Source organism: Telopea speciosissima, chromosome 3, assembly GCF_018873765.1.
Source record: "Telopea speciosissima isolate NSW1024214 ecotype Mountain lineage chromosome 3, Tspe_v1, whole genome shotgun sequence".
NCBI classification, from domain to species: domain Eukaryota; kingdom Viridiplantae; phylum Streptophyta; class Magnoliopsida; order Proteales; family Proteaceae; genus Telopea; species Telopea speciosissima.
The window spans coordinates 54,465,040-54,484,428 of record NC_057918.1 but is presented as its reverse complement, the minus strand read 5'-3'; the positions used below and the strand labels follow the sequence as shown (position 1 = coordinate 54,484,428).

At 42.9% G+C, this 19,389-nt stretch overlaps 1 protein-coding gene across 1 annotated transcript; it reads left to right on the top strand.

Moving 5' to 3' along the window:
* The first annotated feature begins 211 nt into the window (after positions 1-211).
* LOC122655301 lies at positions 212-1,153 on the top strand. Its single transcript, XM_043849505.1, has one exon. The coding sequence runs from the start codon at positions 212-214 to the stop codon at positions 1,151-1,153; it is 942 nt and encodes a 313-aa protein (XP_043705440.1).
* The last annotated feature ends 18,236 nt before the right edge of the window (positions 1,154-19,389 follow it).

The following is a 19,389-nucleotide window of genomic DNA, read 5'->3' as shown; positions in this document are numbered from 1 at the left end:
GGTTCTTTGATTGCCTCAATCACTTCTCTTTCTTTTTCACTGCTGTATATGCTTCCAACTGCCATTTACAGAGGTTACATTTATGGGATGATCTCCGCAGTATTGCAAATCTTATTGGTCCTTCACCTTGGGGCATTGGTGGAGATTTCAATGTTATCAGATTTGGGAATGAAAAGCAGGGAGGGGAGGTGACTCCCTAGATCTCGACTCTATGGCTGCTTTCAATGATTGCATTGATGACTTGGGCATGGATGATCTTCATTGGACTGGTCCCACTTTCTCTTGGAGCAATAAAAGGGTTGGGATTCATCGTATTGATTGCAAGCTTGACCGAGTTATGGTCAATGATTTTTGGCTTACCTCCTTTCCCTCTTCCTCTGCCACCTTCGATACCCCCGGTATTTCTGACCATAGTCACATCTCTCTTTCTGTTCAGCCTTATACCTCCTTTGGTCCTAAACCTTTCAAGTATTTTGACATGTGGTCTTCCCACCCCACTTTTCTTACTACTGTCAAGGATGCCTGGGAAAAACCAGTCCAAGCTTTCTCTTCCCCCCTTATTGCTTTTGCTAGGAAGCTCAGGAATGTGAAAGAATCTCTTAAGGTTTGGAACTCCAACATTTTCGGCAATATCTCCCTGCAGGTCCAAGATTGCAAGGATAGGCTGTCTTCCATTCAGCTGCAAATTCAATTGGATCCCCTGAACTGTCAACTTGCTGCTGATGAAAAGGCTGCCTCCCATGACCTATCTGTTCTTCTATCTCAAGAGGAAAGTTTCTTATGGCAGAAGGCTAGAATTAAATGGCTGGAGTTAGGGGACTCCAATTCAGCCTACTTCCACGGATCCCTGAAGTCTAGATCAAACTTCAATGCCATTTTACAGCTGGCTGGTCCCGATGGCTCTCCTATTACTAATGTGAAAGACATCAAAGATATGGCTGCATCCTACTTTAAGGATCTTTTTAATGGCCCTCCAGGTGCTGCAGATTCTATCCCCAATGATCTTCTCAAAAAATTTATTCCTATTGAGCTAATTCAGTCCCTTGGTGCCATTCCTTTGGAGGAGGAAATCACTACTGCTATCCACTCTTTCAAGCTGAATTGTGCTCCTGGTCCGGATGGTTTCAGCATGGGTTTCTTCTTAGCCTCTTAGAGTATTATCAAGGACGACCTCATCAATGCCATTAGAAGTTTCTTCTTCAATCCTAGCCAAATCAAAGGAGTGAACCACACTTTTCTCTGCCTCATTCCAAAAAAGGAAGGAGCCTCAGCTATGTCGGACCTCAGGCCCATTGCCCTTTGCAACCAGATCTACAAGTTCATTGCTAAGATCTTGGCTTTCAGGCTCAAGACTGTGGTGGATCTCCTTCTTGGTGAAAGTCAGTCAGCTTTTATCCCCGGCAGGAACATATCGGATAATATTCTTCTTTGCTATGAGATTGTCAGAGGCTTTGAGAGGAAAAACCATTCTCCAGCTGCTCTTATGAAGATTGACATCCATAAAGCTTTTGATTCTCTGAGATGGGACTTCATTGATAAGATGTTGATCAAGATGGGTTTCCCTGCAGCTTTCATCCACTAGATCTATAGCTGCATTTCTTCTCCGAGATTCTCAGTGCTTGTAAATGGCAGCCCGGCCGGGTACTTTGCTTCTACTGTGGGTGTTCGTCAAGGGTGTCCTCTCTCCCCTTATATCTTCACTTTGGCTATGGAAATCTTATCTCGGAAGATCCAATCCTTCAGGAACCAGCAGCTCATCATCTCTATTCCTAAATGCAAAGCCCTCAAGCTATCCCATCTTCCTTTGCAGATGACCTCATGATTTTCTCAAAGGCCTCCATCACCTCCTTTGAGTCCATTATGCACTGCTTGCAGCACTTCCACGATCTCTCGGGCCTTCAGATCAACCCTACAAAGTCTCTCCTCTTCTTAGCTGGGATCTCTGAGCTAGATAAAGCCCCTCTACAAGCTATCTGTGGTTTTCCACTTGGCAGCTTCCAGTCAAATATTTAGGCCTTCCTTTAATTCCAGCCAGGTTATCAGCCCATCATTGCACCCCCATGTTGGATCTCATCAGGAAACGTCTGCAACTGTGAAAGGGTAAACTTCTCTCTTATGCGGGTCGACTGGTCCTCATCAATTCTGTGCTTCAAGCTTCTTATATCTTCTGGCCTGGAATATATGGTCTGCCTTCTTCCATCATCAAAACTCTGGAATCCCTTATGGCTTCTTTCCTTTGGAAAGGAACATATTCCACAAGATTTCTCCGTCCTATCAGTTGGGCCTCAGTTTGTCTTCTTCTTGCTGAAGGTGGTTTGGGTATTAGAAGCTGGCATCATCAAGTTGATTTGGAAGATTGTTTCAAGGAATAAAAGTATTTGGGTCGATTGGATTTATTGGGGGTTGCTTAGATCGGATTCCATTTGGACTGTCTCCATCCCCTCGGATGCTTCCTGGGTTTGGCGCAATATCCTGCACTCCCGCCCCCTTGTCCTTGGTATCATTCACTCTCACATTGGTGATAGAAACTTCATTTCCTTGTGGCTGGACTGTTGGCATCCCATGGGAATTCTCCTCCACCAAGTCACTTCCAGAACTATCTATGGCTCCGGGTTACCTAGAAATGCTTTGGTGGTTGAGATCATTGATGAAAATGGCTGGGTCCCCCCTCCCACCCACAATCCTGAGCTTGCCTTTATTTGGAATCTTTTGCCTTCCATTCAGAGAAGACCCATTCTGAGGGGTGATTGTGTTATGTGGCTGCCAAACTCCTCGGGTTCATTCAGCTCCAAAGCTGCTTGGGATCTCATCCGGACGCGTCATCCTCTTGCTCCATAGAGGAAGCTTGTCTGGTTCAAGCATCATATCCCCCGGCACTGCTTCACGGTTTGGCGAGTCTTCTCCAACTGCCTTCCAATGCAGTCTTATCTCCGGCATCGGCACATTTCGGTCTCCCCTTCTTGCGGTCTTTGTTGGAATGGGGTCGAGGATTCAAACCATCTCTTTTTTGATTGCCCATTCTCCCGTTCCATATGGAAAGGTATTCTTGCCAAATGCTGGCCAAGATCCCCGCAGGATTCTCCCTTTTGATAGAGAATGGCTTTGGGTTGATTTGACCTTTGGAGGATCTTCTCTCTGTGATGTGGTCGGTAGGTTGGCTTTTTGTGCCACGATCAACCATATTTGGATGGAGCGTAATTTACGGAAATGGACTACCAAATCCCGCTCTATAAGCCAGATTTGGAACTCCATTTCCTTTGAAATTACTTCCAAACTGAGTTCGGTTGCCCCCTCCTCTTGTAAGGACACCCCAAGGAACAGGCTCATTGTTGTCTCCTGGGGACTCCCTTCTATCTCCCTCCTATCCGTGGGCTCTTCTGTTTGAGTCTTTTGGCTTTTGCTCTTTGTTTGTTCTCCTTTCCCTCCTATTTGAGGGCTGATCTTCCTTTTCTTTAGTAATGAAATTTTTATTCACCCAAAAAAAAAAAAACTATATGCCTGTTCATGGGAGTGCCCAAAAGAGAACCATGGCGAAATAAGTGAAGCTTGTAACTGACATCAAAGAAGATGGCTTTCCAAATCTTGTCGAAAGATTGAGAATTGGAGGTCCATCTTCGAAGACTTCTTTCCAACCAAATATGTGAGATGACAGCCCCAAACACAAGTTTACCAGCGGAGTCACAGATAGAGTTGCCTGAAAAAGTCATATCCAACCAAAGCCACTCCTGGGCGAAGGGGAAAAGGTCTCCTACTGAAGGGGATTTTTTTTCTTTCCAAATAATGGAGGTGAAAGGGCAAGAGAAAAAGAGGTGGTTGACATCCTCAATACTTTCCCAGCAAAAGATACAAGAAGGGGAGACAGGAATGTGCCAGTGAAGGAGAAAGGCTTGGAAGGGAAGGCAGTTGTTAAGGGATCTCCAAACGTTGAAGCTGTGAAACCCAGTCAAATTTCTGAATAAATTTGAACTTTTGGAACTTGTGCGATTACAGGTTCCAGCTCTCAGTCTGTGATAGCATCAATGCTATGGGCTGTATCGGTCGAGGACACGGAAGAAATACTCGACTCACCTATGGAGGACTCTGAGGATCCTTCCCAATATGCCCTTCTGGAGTCAGAAGACCCCTGTGAGACACTGCACCGGAGTTACCTGTGCCGAATCTGCTGCCTGAAGGCTATGCAGAGCTTCTCCCTCAATTAAAATTGTTGTAAGTACGATTTAAATGAATTTATATATTGTTTGTACGACCAAATAGGAATTCAGGAGTATTTTAGTCAAATTGCTCCTGTGGGACCCACTTTCCCAGTGGAGAATGTTGTTCTAGACAATTACCCGTGTTCGGATAATCTCTGATGTCGTCCGGCATCAAGTTATGGTTAGAATAGTTATTAGAAACAGATTTATAGTTATAAATAGCTTTTAAAATTAATTTATGAAAAGATTTTAACCAAAGGACAGAATTGCCCCTTAGTGCTTAAATGCCATATAACCTTATATATAACCCTCTCTTAGTCTATTTTCATATCACAATTAAAATCTAAGAGCTGTAAAATTTGTTCTCTCTTGGAGAACAAGAAAGAAGAAAGGAAGGAGAAGGGAAGAAGAGGAAGCTCTACACTTGAAAGCTTGGATTTATACCTGAAATCCAAGGCTGCCTGCACTCTATCTCTGTTTCTACAACTGAGGTAAGCCTTAGAACTTGCTGTCTTCCTCCTTGCTTCCTTCTTCTCCATCTCTAAATCACCTATAATGGATTTCTGCCATTAAAGCTTGAAGACCAAGCTTTGGTTTATGTAATTGGACATAATTGGACTGGTTTAAATCAATCTCAGTCCCATTAAAGCCTGAAATTGTAGGAATAAACCAAATCTGAACCTATTTTGCTGTTCCTAAATGGAAATTAATGAACCCTAAGTTAGTTAATTTAGGTTTAATTGATAAATTCCTAAATTATGAAATCAATTGTGAAATTGGAACCCCAATTAGACTGACCCACCTTGATATGATGCTGAAACATCAAATTGAGGTCATGCATGCAAGGATCTGACCCTGTAGATCAAAACCCCCAAATTCGGCCAAACTCCCGAATGGAGTTGCAGGCCCAGGGGCAGTCGACCGGCCCTTCTGGAGTCTGCATCCGGCTGGTCCTTTTTGATGCTCTTGCTGCCTTGTTATGTTGGGGATTGCCCTGACTTCTAGTAAGGCCTAATAGAAGCTATTTTGATATGTTGTTTAGGTTTGTTCTTGCTGTTCTTTGACTGTTTGCTGGGTTATCTGGCTAGGTTAAACTACACTGCAGGTAAGGGGACCTTGACCTTAATTTCTGTGTGTTTATCATATTAATTTCAATGTTGTGCTGATTGCCATGCCATGCCATGCACCATTACAACTATATCTGATGCATATAGTTTTCTAGCTTTAATTTAATGCATTAGAATGCACGTGAGTTAGGCTGCATATGAGCATGCTGCATTGCATTGCATTGATATTTTATTTATGTGAAATTGTTGATGGTGGAATTCAGTACTTTATAACTCAATCCATGCTTGTATCATCATAATTAGACTGCACTGGGTTAGGTTGATATTCATTACCCAGTACTACGCCCCTTACCAATAGGGGGAGAGGTGTTGGACAACCCGTGGTACAGCCTAAGGGACATGCCAAGGTGCCATCTTCTGTCCCATGTTAGCGTATCTGCTCCGCTGTGGGAATAAATAGACCGGGTTGGTCTTTGGGGGTTTGTCGGGTCCACTGCCTGGTGTCATGCTGATCTGGCGGGTCCCCACCGTGGTAGAATGGTTTCACTCGGGTGACCGATGTGTGAATTCCGGGACCGAGGTTAGCATCTACCATTAGTAGTACTTATACCTCATGAGACTTAGTAACTGTGCTAGGAGCATACTAGTTAGGACATGCATCATGATTAATTGTGTATGTGTGCTTCCCCTCCCCCTTACTGGGCTCAGTGGAGAGCTCAGCCCCGTGGACGTCCTTCTTTTACAGATGAAACTGCTACCGTTGCTGTTGCTGGTTCTGTGGGGACTTCTCCTAGTGAGGATGTTCTTCCTGCTGCTAGAGTTCATACTCCTTTCTTTGTTGAGCACGCTGCTTCGTGCTCCTGCGACGACTGCGCGTTCTACTGACTGTCCAGGCTGATCAGGCTACTTCTTTTCTTTTTGTCTATAACACTTTTGTAAATGTGATAGTATATAACTATCTTTTTGGGTTCTTGAGTTAATGTCTTTTTGGAAATACAATGTAAATGATGTACATATAACTCCTTTTGAATATAATACTATCACTAGTCTTTCCTTGTTTACTGTTTTACTGCTCTATTATTGCTTCCGTTGCATTTAGATTCTAATATTTATGGATGAAATTGCGAATAGAACACTGCATGTGTGATCCTACTGGGATTGATTGGGTGTCTGAGACATCCAATCGCACATGGCCCTTATTAACCGGGCCGGGGTGTGACAGAGGCTATGGCGGGGGATGCGACCTTTGAATCAAACAAGTCTGTGCCAAGGGACAGTGGGGACATGAGTCCTAACAAAGTCCTAAGCAGATCTAGAACTAAAGAGACCATTGGGGGAGGGGGTCCAGATGATCTTGTCCGAGAGGGAGGTAGAGGAGGGCGAGAGGGGGGGAGAGAGGCCCAGACCTGGGTGAGACACGGGGGAAAGGGGGAGGGAAGGGACCACAAGCCGTTAGAGATAAAAGAGGAAAGCCAAAGGAGTAGACAGAGTGGGCTCCTAAAGAATTAAAGAGGACACTTGAAGGGTGCCAATTGTCAAGCCAGAGGGAAGTGGAGGATCCAACAACGACCACATAGGATGTAACATTAAGAGCTAAGGACCGAAGGAGGATGATTTGGCGCCAGACTCAAGAGGTATCCATGCGAAGAGGGACAGTCCAGAGGGAATCCTTTTTGAGGAGGTAACAGTAGACCTAATTGACCCAGATAGAGTTATGTTTGAAGGAAATTTTCCAAATTCGCTTGAGGATGTCCGCAGTGTTAACATCACGGATCCTGCGAATACCTAGACCTCTTTCAGATTTAGGTAGATAGATGGAGCCCAACTAACCGGGTGGATGAATTTGGAGCATTCTCTACCTTTCCAAAGGAAAGAACAGAAGAGGATTCCATTGCTTTGATTGTGGATTTGGGGAGCCCATAGATGCCACACCAGTAAATGTAAGAAGATTGGAGGATAGATCTAATCAACTCAACCAGAGTTGAAGCCGTTTGTGGATGAGGTCGAGCATAGTGGTGCAGTGGTGACCAGTCAGCCTGGCAGGGATAAGAGGAAGGCCAAGATATTTGACTGGGAGGGAATTGAGGGAGAATCCCTTTAAGTGCAGGAGATATTCCTTATCGCAATCTAAAACGCTTGAGAGGAAGATGTTGAACTTCAAAAGATTGATCCCAAGCCTGGAAAGACTCTCGAAGAGTTGAAGGGAGGACATAATGGAAGAGATGGAAGAGGGGTCAGACTTGGAGAAGATCATAAGGTCGTCCGCAAAGGCAAGGTGGGAGAGATTGAGAGCCTTACATTTAGGAATGGGGGAGATGAGGAGCTGGTCAGTTTTAGACTGAATGCTCCGAGAGAGGATCTAAAGAGCAAGGGTGAAGAGGAAGGGGGAGAGGGGGCATCCTTGACGAATTCCCACTTTGGAGGGAAAGAACCCAGCAGGGGAACCGTTAATGATGACCGAAAAGAAGGGGGAGGAGATGCAGGAGTGGATCCAATGTACAAAGACAGGGGGGAAGGACATATTAGTCATGGCATTGCAAATAAAATTCCATCTAATGGAATTAAAGGCTTTATGGATGTCAATTTTCATAAGGGCCGTAGGAGAATGAGATTTGTGGTCAAAGCCCCCGACAATTTCCGAGTAAAGGAGATTTTTATCTACTATGCTTCTTCCAGAAATGAAGGCTGATTGGTTGGGGCTGACTAAGGAAGGAACAACCTACTGAAGATGATAGCAAGAATTTTGGCGATGAATTTATAGAGGAGATTGCAGAGAGAGATGGGTTTGAAATTAGACAACGACGAGGCCCCCACTTTTTTCGGGGATAAGACAAAGAGAGGTCAGATTGATCCGGGAGAGCTGACTGGGATTGAAGAAAAAACTGCAGATGGCTTTAATGAGATCATCTTTGATATTGTCCCAACTAGCCCGGAAGAACCCCATACTAAATCCATTTGGGCCAGGGGCCTGATTACACTTATGAGAGAGGACCACTTTAAGGATTTCATCCTCATAGGGTATAGATTGAGGGAGTCGAAGAGAGAAGAGGGGACAAATTTATTGATTAAACCAGGGGGGAGGGGAAGGGGGGCAGAAGAGGGAGGAAAAGAAAGAGATGGCTTCTGTCTTAATGTCATGGACAGAGGAGAGAGGGGTGCCATCTTGGCTGAGAAGCATGGAGATGGAATTAGAGTTGGATCGGGCTTTGAGAGATCTATGGAAGAAAGCTGATTTGGAATCTCCAAGCTCAAGCCATTTGATCCTGATTTTTGCCGGAGGAAGCTCTCTTCTTAGGAAAAAAGAGAAGTAAGCTCTAAGGAAAGCCTTTTTTCTTTGTCCGCTAGGGAAGGGTTAAGCAAATCCAATTGAATCAAGGATTGGACTTGAGCAAGACTAACATGGCAGGAGGATACTCGTGAAAAGATATTGCCAAAAGTTGACAAGTTCCAAGCTTTAAGGGCAATTTTGGAATTGCAAAGCTTTTTAGCAAAAGCAAGGAGGGGGAGAGAGTGACAAAGGATCGGCTTGTCCCAAGATTCACGGACCAAGGGGAGAAAGAGGGGGTGAGACGTCCATATGTCAAAGAATTTGAAAGGCTTTGGCCCAAAGGAGATGAAGGGCTGGATAAGAAGGTGGTAGGGGCTATAATCAGAGATACCAGGGAGAGGGATGTTGGCATGAGAGTTGGGAAAGGAGGATAACCAGGCATCATTGATCAGGACTCGGGGAATTTTGCATGCAATCCGATTAGAGCCCCCTCTTCTATTGTGCCAAGTGAGAGGGGAGCCCGGCCATCTCAGATCGATGATGCCTAGATCTTCGATGCAATCATTAAAAGCATTAGAGGAGGGAAGATCGAGGGGCCTACCTCCAACTTTTTCAAAATGACTGAACTGACAACATTGAAATCACCACCCACATCCCAAGGGAGGGTTCCCACTTGGGATGTGAAAAGGGTGAGATAAGCCCAAAAAGGGATCCGATCAAGAGCACGGTTGTGAGCATAAACAACCGAGAGAAAGGAGGAGGAATTTGGGAGGGAGAGGTGAAGGTGAAGAAGCTGAGGGGAAGAGAAGGAAATAGAGATATTGAGTTTAGAAGGGTCCCAGAGAATTTGAATTCGACCGTTTGGGGAGTGGTCATAGTTTGCTAAGAAAGACCAGGATGGGGCAATTGAGGAGGCAGTGCAGGAGGCATTCTCTCTAAGGACACGGGTTTCTAACAAATCCAAGATTGTTTAAATCTGATTTATATTGAAGGAGTTATGTTTCGGTCAAACCTTATTTGGTGTGCATGAATGCTGTCAAAATCGCTTTGAATGAAAATATTTTTCTTAGACATCAAAACAAATTAATATTTTACTGCACTTTTGATTTTTAGCAATGTTTTACCATATTAAGATTTATGAAAGATTTAAGAAAAACCCCAGCATTTAAGTTGAAAATTGCATCTAGCGCCAAAAATCCAGTTTTTGTTCTTGAACTTGGGGGTTGACTTTTTCTCCTTATGGAATTTATTTTTTAACTATTTTTATTGGATTCAAATAGGGGGTATTTGCTTATTTATGAATAATATCTTAAGTAACATAAATGATATTAGGCATAAATAAGTGCTTGTCGTGGTTTCTAGCATAAATAACTGTCTATCCTAGTTTCCCACTAAGTCAAACTCCTATTTGGACTTTGATTTTGGAAAACCTGATAGTGTCATTGTGTTTAAGTAGCCCAAAATAGGTTGTATACTAAGTTTCATGACCAAACTAGCTCAAACACCCACCGAAACCATCTAACGAGTTCAAAAAACAAGTGCACCAACTCGTTGAGATCTCGGCCCAACTCGATTTTTGGCTGGGCGAAACCAGTATTGAAACCAAGTTCTCGAACCATGGTTGTAGGGGAGAGGAAGAAATCACATAGGAAGAGGGGGGGGGGGGAAGAAGTTTGCACGCACACCAGCCTAAAGGCTTCAACCACACATCTCAAATCTTATCTCGTTATCAACTATCCTCCATATTGGATTACAAGGCTATTTATAAAAAACTTAAACAAAGACTTCTGATTAGACTCAAAGACTGAAATTGGAAGGAAATCTAAATCTACCATAAACAACTCTAACTAAGACCCAATGCTAGAAGCAAACTCTAACTCTATGACTCCAGCAATAAAACAAATTATAAAATAGTTCAAATTCCTAAATTAAACCAATCCTACTGAACCCAAAAACCAATTGGACCCGGTCTCGATCTGGGTTCGCAAACGGGTTCGAGGTGACCCAGGGAATCGTTCCTGCATCAGTTTTCCCGGCATAGAGAAAAACTTGACCTCGATTTTTGTAAAATGAGAGAATCAGCATCATTCGATCGACATCAACAAACATCAGCAACGCACCTCACGATCAACCGTCACAATCTTTTGATGGTCGTTAGCAAATGACGTCTCTTCGATGGGAATCTAATCGTAGGGTTTCACAACTGAGATCGGACCGTCAATCAATTCTTTAACTACAGTCTAGGTCGGACCTTTCACTTTAGCTTGACCATCACTTTCATTGTCCATCTCTGATCCACTTTCAAAAGATTCTTTCATACCTGACACCTTATCATTGAAGCAATTATTATTATTGCCAAGCTCCCGACAATCTATTTTCAACTCAAGAAGTGTTTACAATTTACGGGAACCATCTCTAATTGAAAGGAGTAAATCGTATCGATCAACCTCTTTATGTAGCCTCATGTTCAGCTTTGCTCTGAATAAATAGAATCTCTAAGGGCTATTAGGACACCAGAATAAGGACGGACGAAATAAGGTTAAGAATTAAAGATGGAGGGCAAGCTAGGAATTGAGGCTAAAATAAGGACAAGGTGGAATAAAAAGTCACTGTGCATCGATAGTTTCCAGTCAATAGATTATAGACTCTAGTGCCACTGATCATATGATTGGCTCCTCCAGCCTATTCCACAGGTATTCTCCTACTTCTGGTAAGGACAAAGTTAGAGTAGCCGATGGTTCCCTCTCATCTGTTTCTGGAAAGGGCTCCATCAGTTGCTCCCCTTCCATTACCTTATGATGTAGGTTTATCATCAAACTGGGCTTCTTTCCTTAGAAATAAGTCTAGGGTTGGGTTATAGACATGTTGGGCCTTTGGTCCCATGAGTTTTCAATGTAATAGGTCACTTTTATGGGCCTAAAGTAGGGGTACATAAGTTGCATACGGGATTAGCCCTATACTTAGTTTATTTTCATGTTTTAGTGTTTTAAATTGAACCGGTTGAACTACTGGTCCATGTGGTAAAGTGCATGGTGGATTGTAGTCATTGTACCTACTCGATGATGGTTGTCGTCCTCCGGCTGCATTACCCTCTCAACTATATCAGAATTCCTCAGTCTCCTCTGAATTACAATAATGACATTATCGATTAGGTCACCCCCCTTAGGAACTTATCTCATTTATTTCCAGAATTAGTTAAGCAATATAATAAAGGTGAATTCTTTTGTGAGGCTTGTGTTTTGGGCAAACAGACTCGTTCATCTTATTCAACTTCAATAAAAGAAGTCATTCACTTTTTCATACGGTTCATATTGATGTGTGGGGTCTTAGTCGTAAAACTTCTCTTTCTGGCCATCGTTGGTTTATTTCCTTTATAGATTGTTACTCTAAGAATACACGGGTGTTATGATGCACACTAAAAGTGAGGTTTTCTTCATGTTTTCAGCATTTTCATAAACTGATTCAGACCCTGTTGATGCAGATTCATCATCAAATAGGGCTTGTTTCATTGGGAATAAGTGTAAGGTTGGGATATATATATGTTGGGCCTTTGTTCCCAAGGGTTTTCTATGTATTAGGCCACTTTAGTGGGCTTGAAATAGGGGTATATAGGTTGCATACGGGATTAGCGCAATACTTAGTTTTTATTGTGTTTTTAATTGAACCGGTTTAAATTGGTTGCATCCAATTGGTTCAATTGATCTAATTTAAGTGAAGTGATCCTATTGGCTAAGAGGTTCTTATATCCTATTGGCTACTAGGGAATCTTCTTTATTTTAAGTAGTTTAAGTTGTTTTAAGTCATTAGGACTCTATTTTGAGTCTATTTGAGTTTCCTAGTCAGTTTAAGTTGCCTAATAGGTTAGGGATAAGGTTAGGCCATTCCTTTTTAGTGTCTAAGTCTATTTTTGAGTCTTCTATATAAGTTTGTAAGGGAGGCCAGCATTGGATACGAATTTGATTAATGAAAAGCTTTTGTTTGCTGCCATAGCTGCTGCTCTGCTCTGTTGAGTGAACCTTGTGAGTAATATCAAGGTGAAGGGATTGGTGGACTCCGATCGACTCCTTGCATCTTGTAGATCGGGAGGTCCTTCTTCTAGTTCTTCAGAGCTGCTACCATTGAAGATTTAATCTTTCAAGTAAGTAGTTTATTAATTCAGCATTTAACCTTCTTCTTCTAATCCTCTAACCTAAGCTCCATCTACTCCTATTATCACCCCTTCCATTAATCCATAGATCCATTAGAACCCTAAAACCCTAAATCCAATTTTGCCCTAAATTGCAGAATTTTGTAACTCATCCAAACCCTAACTTCTTTATACCAAAATAACCCCCTAGACCTGCCCATTAATACCCTATAAACCTCTTTCCTAAAATCTGCCCCTAAACCCTAGATCTTACAAACAGTCCATTTTCATAAGGCATCCTGTTTCCAAAACCTAGAATTCCAACCTCAACCAAATTTGATCCAACTTATACCATTAGACTCATAAAATTCTGCACATCATTATCAATCCTTCAATCTTTTTCCCAATTGTCATAAGAGCATCAAATGTTTTGATATGCTGGTAGTATATCTTCTCACGGTACTCCCCATACAGATTTTCTAACAATATCTTGACCTGCTCCTCCTCAGTAGGGCGGTTCCACATCTTCGCGGCCTTCTCTCTGAACCTCATGATGTAATTTGAAAATTCTTCACTTGGTTCTTGCCTCAAGGTTTCCAATTCTCTTCGAGTAATATCCATCTCGGTGTTGTATGAATATTGCTTAGTGAAGGTTTTAACCACAGAGGCCCATGACTGGGTTTGAATGTGATCAAGCTGGGTTAACCACCTCAAAGCAGATCGGGCCAAAGAATACAAGAACGCCTGTCCCATTTGGTTTTCTGAAAGTCCCCATGATCTGGTAATGGTGGCAAAAATCTTGAGATGAGCCCTAGGATCTCCTGATCCGTCGAACTTATCCAATTTCCACTTGAAATCTTTGGAGATTTTCCCTTGGGGAAAGAACACCAGGTCTTCTTCATCTTTTTCTTTGACTTTGCCCTTGACAACCACTTCCAACTCGGCTACTTTTTCTCTCATTTTCTTCTCCCTTTCAGTCTCAGGAGGGTCCACAGGGTGGTTATCTTCCCCTTCTTCTACCGGTATGATGATTGGAGTCTTGAGGGTTGTGGGATTAGTTTTCCAGACTTCCTGCTCTGCTAGTCCAGCTATGGATCCACCCTTAGATAGCTCATTAACTGACTGAACTAGTTGTGCCATGAGTTGCCGCATTTTGGCCATGTCTACTTGCAGTCTATCCACTCGATCTTCGACGGGACTTTCAGACAAGTGATCCTCCGGAGGATTCATGTTACTCACAAGTGATATCTCAGAAGATGAACTAGAAGAATGAGAAGGAATCAGGGATCTTGAGAAGAATGGTGGGCTGGCTTGAGTCAGCCTTCCACCGCGTCGGATCCAGATGGGCAAGGACGGAATTGTGCTTCTACGAAAAAGAGAAGAATAGTCTAGTTCAGGTCCTAAGAAGGAATAAATCTTATTCAACAATCCTTTTTTTTTTTCTTATTTTAATTCCCCCTTTTTTTATTATTATTTTTTGTATTTCATCATATTTTTTTTATTATTCTTTATTTTTATGACATTTTTTTTTATTTTGTTTAGCTCAAGTAATTGAAACCATCATCAGAGTTCCGGTTGGGCTTCTCTGAATGCGGGCTTCAAATGCCGTCATTGCCCAAGCATGTTTGAACACAATAAAGAAAACAAACAAAAGAAAGATCCTAGTTACCGGGTTATTGACGATTATGTCTGGAGTCAAAATGAGATGCCCTTATTTTGAAGGACATGTAAGGTTCCATCATATGGAAGTGAGCTTCCATTCTTCTTCGAGGGACCATCGCGGGACTATGGAATTCCTTACCTTCGGTGGCATCTCATATCAAAGCCAGGTTAATCGTCAAATGACCCTAAAACTCGGTCTCTCTTACAGCTAACAAAGGTTAGTTTGTGTCGTACCCTAGTCATATATAGTCTATTTTCCTACATGATGCATGTAATGGGTAGGCTTCCATAGGACAGAACAAAGTCACCCTTGACAGAACCAATATACCTATCGCTCGTGGTCGCGAATTGTAGGCACGTGGTTCTTTTGATATACCTGGAGAATAGGTCACACAAACTCAGAGTAATCGAGCTAGTGCCTTTTTTGAGTAGCAAAGCACTCCATAGCATACTAGTGAATACCCTCGCTGGTGATTCTAAACTCGTACAGTAAATATCAAGGGCTGTAGCTTTGTCGTGAATTACCCATGACTACTCATGGGGTCCAACGACTAACTACGGGCGTAAGAGGGGTTCCCATGTAGTGTATGTGTGCAAGAAAGTGGTACAGGAAGCGGCTATCATCCGATCTCAAAGTACTTAGTATGACGTGCCTCACCTCCCCGGGGGTAAAGGCACGACAGGGAGTACCTTTGCCGTTTGATTTTACTTCGAGCACTATGCATGATGCGGTTAGTACACACAGGGGTTAGCCAGACAAACATATTATGGTATTTATTTTTTGTATTTTGTTTTGTACATTTTTTTCTCCTTTTTTTTTTTTTTAAATATATATTTTTACATAAAAGTTTGGAGAGAAAATTCTATCATTTATTAATAGCACCTATTTAGAAAGTTTGACCTCGAGTGGACGTTTGTCCACCTATCCCCAGTGAAGTTGCCATTGTAAGTACCGTGGTCCTCGAGACGAGGGTTCCCCAACTTTATGGCAACAAAGGTTTGGTGTATGGATATATATATGGCTAATATTGTCAATGTATAATATGAATAAATGGGGAGTTGGGATTGTTAAATCCGTGTCCAAAACCCGGTTTGAAATGCGATCTGACCACCGGTCTAGTTTGAACCTTTTGTGTAGAACCAGGAGTGGAGTACGCTCGTGAACTGTGGGTCATAATACTCAAGCCATCACACAAGATTGTCGATCGCGAAATAGGGGAAGTCCTCGAGGAAAGATCCACCGTCAGAGATAGGGGGAAAATCATCCACGAAAGCATATTCTTGGAATTCTCTTATGATAGGGATCCGCGGGGCCCGCACCTGAATCGCCCTTATCCACTTAGCGATGACTGGGAGTAAGTCACTATCCGAATAATTCATGCCTATGCATGACCATTTATAAGCATAAGAACTAGAATGGGCTTGGGGTTAGGAACTTAGTCTCTTTCTATTTGTAACTAGAACTTAGGACATGGGCCATGGGCCATAGGCCCAAGTGGATCCAATGGCCCAATGACTTAAACTAGACCTTAGGCTTATACCTAACCAAACAAGCTCCTAAGCAAATGGACCTAAGCACTTGAGACTAACCAAACAAGACCTAATGCCTAAATGGGTTATTAAAGACCCAAAACTACTATTCACCTCACATTACAATCCTAAATCATGGAGAGGAGAGGAGAAAAAGAAAGAAGAAGAGGAGAAGAAGAAAGAAGAAGAAGAAGAAGAAGAAAGAAGAAGGGAGAAGTATGGTGGAGCACAAGCTATCATCATCAACCCTTGGTGAGTCTCTTTCTCTCTCTCTCTCTCTCTCTCTCTCTCTCTCTCTCTCTCTCTCCATCTCTCTTTCCCTAATTCTATTAACTAGGGTTTGAATCGGTTGAGCACACCTTGAGTGCTCCATCTACTCAATTAGAAGATCCATTAATGGCAAATCCTTGATGCTTAACTATGAAGCACCTAACCCTACCTTAAACCCATTCACCCTTCTCCATTTATGGACCCTAAGTTAGGGATTTACCTCCATTTATGGGTTTTACCAACCCTCATGGAAGACCGTAGATGTGTGGTTTGAGTGGTGTTAAATAACATTGATTAAAGACACTTCAAAACCCCAATACCCAAACCCATGAGTTTTCTTTCATATGTATTTTAATGGAGGAAAACCTAATCAATCATGGGGTTTACAAACCCATGTTGGATGAATGCTATGGCACCTTGGTTGGAGTTGTTCTCATGGCCAAAGAGACCCAAAAAAACCCCTAAGAATACCCCATTTTAGCCCAAGACTTTGGGGCTGCAAAACCATTCTCGGAATGGCATGAACAGCAAGACTGGCACATGGACAGGCACATGCAAGTGCCTGTCCCTGAGAAACTAGATCTGCTGGTGGGAAGTCAGGCACATGGACAGGCACATGCAAGTGCCAGTCCCTGAGAAAGATCTGCCGGTGGGAGGTCCGAGAGGGACAGGCACATGGACAGGCACATGCAAGTGCCAGTCCCTGAGAACCTAGATCTGCCGGTGGGAAACACATGGACAGGCACATGATATAGCCTTGCTGTATGTGCCGGTCCCCTATTTTAGCCTTGTTTGATAACTTATGGGCCCAACTCTTCTAGCCCTGAGGCACTAATCTCTCCCCACGTTGTACACTCTCTTTAGGTTGACTAACCCGGCTCGGGGGCATATTAGTACGTGGGATAGTGTACTTGGCATCGGACGCAGATTTGAAGAACTCAGTACTGACGATTGACTGAGAAGCAAAGTGAGTGAGTTAAGCAAACGTCTTAATTTATGGAATGTTTGTGTGTCGTGTCTTGCGAATGCCATTCATGCATGTGTGCTATAATATATAATTATTGGTAAGATATAGGACGCTATAAATGTTTAGATGTTGATAGGACTTTACATTCTTGTCTTGCGATATTATTTATTTTACTGCACTATGGTGCGAATGGTATTGGATTTAGTTATGGGACTCGGGTGCCGGTTGGTGCTGGACCTGGGGATTCCATAATATGGACTCACTCATGGCATGTAGATCTAGGGCTTCGGAAGCGGGATCCAAGTGCCGGTGGGTGCTGGGCTTGAGATTGTCGTACTTGAAATTGTATTAGAGTTATCCATTGCATTAGGTGGAAACGGGATGGTAACCGATCGACTGCCTTCGGTATTCACATCTCGTATTTGTATACGTACGTATAGGCTAGAGGGGGGAGAGGATAGTCGGCCGACCGTATTTCGGTATCTATGGACTCGGCCTCTGGCCTATGCACATGCGTACCTCACTCATACAATAGGTGAATGCTGGCTAGGATAAATGTTTACCCAGTACTATGACCCTTACCGACAGGGGGTTAGGTGTCGGTCAAATCCGTGGGTTCCGACCGTTATTCAGGTATACCCACCCGGGAAGTTCGGGCACCAATCGTATTTTGGGCCGAACGCCAGGAAGGGATTTGACTTGGGGGTTTGCGTATATCTCTTGGTGGAGACCGGTACGGCAGGCTTCCAGCGCGACTCGAGTTTGTCATCGCCGGTATACCATCCGTTTATGGTACCGATGTCGGGGATGCTACCTAAGGTGTTGCTATAGTACTATACCTGACTTAGTTGTGTGTTAGGTGGTTAACAATAAAACTATACATCATCATTCATTCATGTAGCATGATTGTAAATTGTATCTGATGTACGGTCTACCTTGGTGGTATGGGACACCTTGGTATCCGTCCATCATGTATGGTTTGCAGTCAACCCCATTCATTATTATTATTATGTATGCTTGTGTGGCTTAGCCACTCATTGGGCTCAGTTGGAGCTCACTCCTCGAGGAAACATATTTTTTAGTTGATGCAGGTACATTCGAGCAGGATGGCACGGAGTTCAAGACTCCTGAAGAAGGTCATGAAGAGTGGTGGACTTCGGAGTATGAGGATCATGGACCGGAGTGCTACTGTGAGATGTGTTCCACGAGGGAACACTGATTCTTGGCTGGTGGCCATCTTTTGTTACACTTTGATAAACTATTTTCTGATTCAAAGGTGTATTCTTTTATTCCTTTCTTGATAAGTGTATTTATTATACAGTGATAATACATAGATCCTGATTAGAACCAATTGATATGAAGGGGTAAATTTGAATAGACAATATTTTATATGCTATCACCTAGCTTCTGCTAACTCTGATGTTATTAATATTAATCCTTTCCTTTTACCTATTATTTGTCGTTGTGAATGAGTTAGCCTTGGCTACTGCATCAGTGATTCTGGTGGTTAGAGAGCGTATTAGTACGCTCTGATTGCATTCCCCGTGGTTCAGGGATGGGGGTGTGAAAGGGATCATGCATTAAAATATGCTAATATAATGTGAAGTTGCCACCTAGGGTTAGGGCCTAGGACCCATTAAGTGTAGCCCTATCCGTTGTGAACGGAATCGGGCTACATGATTCCATATGGTCTAACCAAAGGTTCGGGTAAGGGATCAGGTTACGAGTGTGGGAAGGTGTTAGGCACGCACCTCGCCCGATCGAAGCTGGTCTCTCTATATTAGATGCTATATAAAGACGAATGTTCTCTCTCTTTTATTACGGGGATGGGGGATATTATGAATTACATTCAAATGCTATGAATTGAACTAAAGCATAATAAACTACATTACATATCTGAAAAATACGGACTAAAATGATGAAATACGAAAGGACTACATTGAATCAACAAGAATGCAATAATTATACCTGTATGGTTGTATTCCCCTGGCTCAGGGGAGATAGACGAATGGACGAACGCCGATTCTTTCTGGGCAGAGTAACGACTCTTTCAAATGATTTGGAGAGGAGAAAAACAGACAAAATAACGTCTGAAATAAAGGGGTTTTGATGGTTATCCGTGCACTGATGGGATAACAACGCCTAGGAGCAAGAGCGCTCTATGCTCGAAGTGATAATCGAAGGATCTATCCACGACCCAAAAAATTTCACTCACTCACACTCTCATAAGAGAAAGGAGAGAAAATAGGGTGAAAAAAATGAGACAAAAAGGGTGGAAATCACTTGGGGAGGGTCTCTCTACCCAA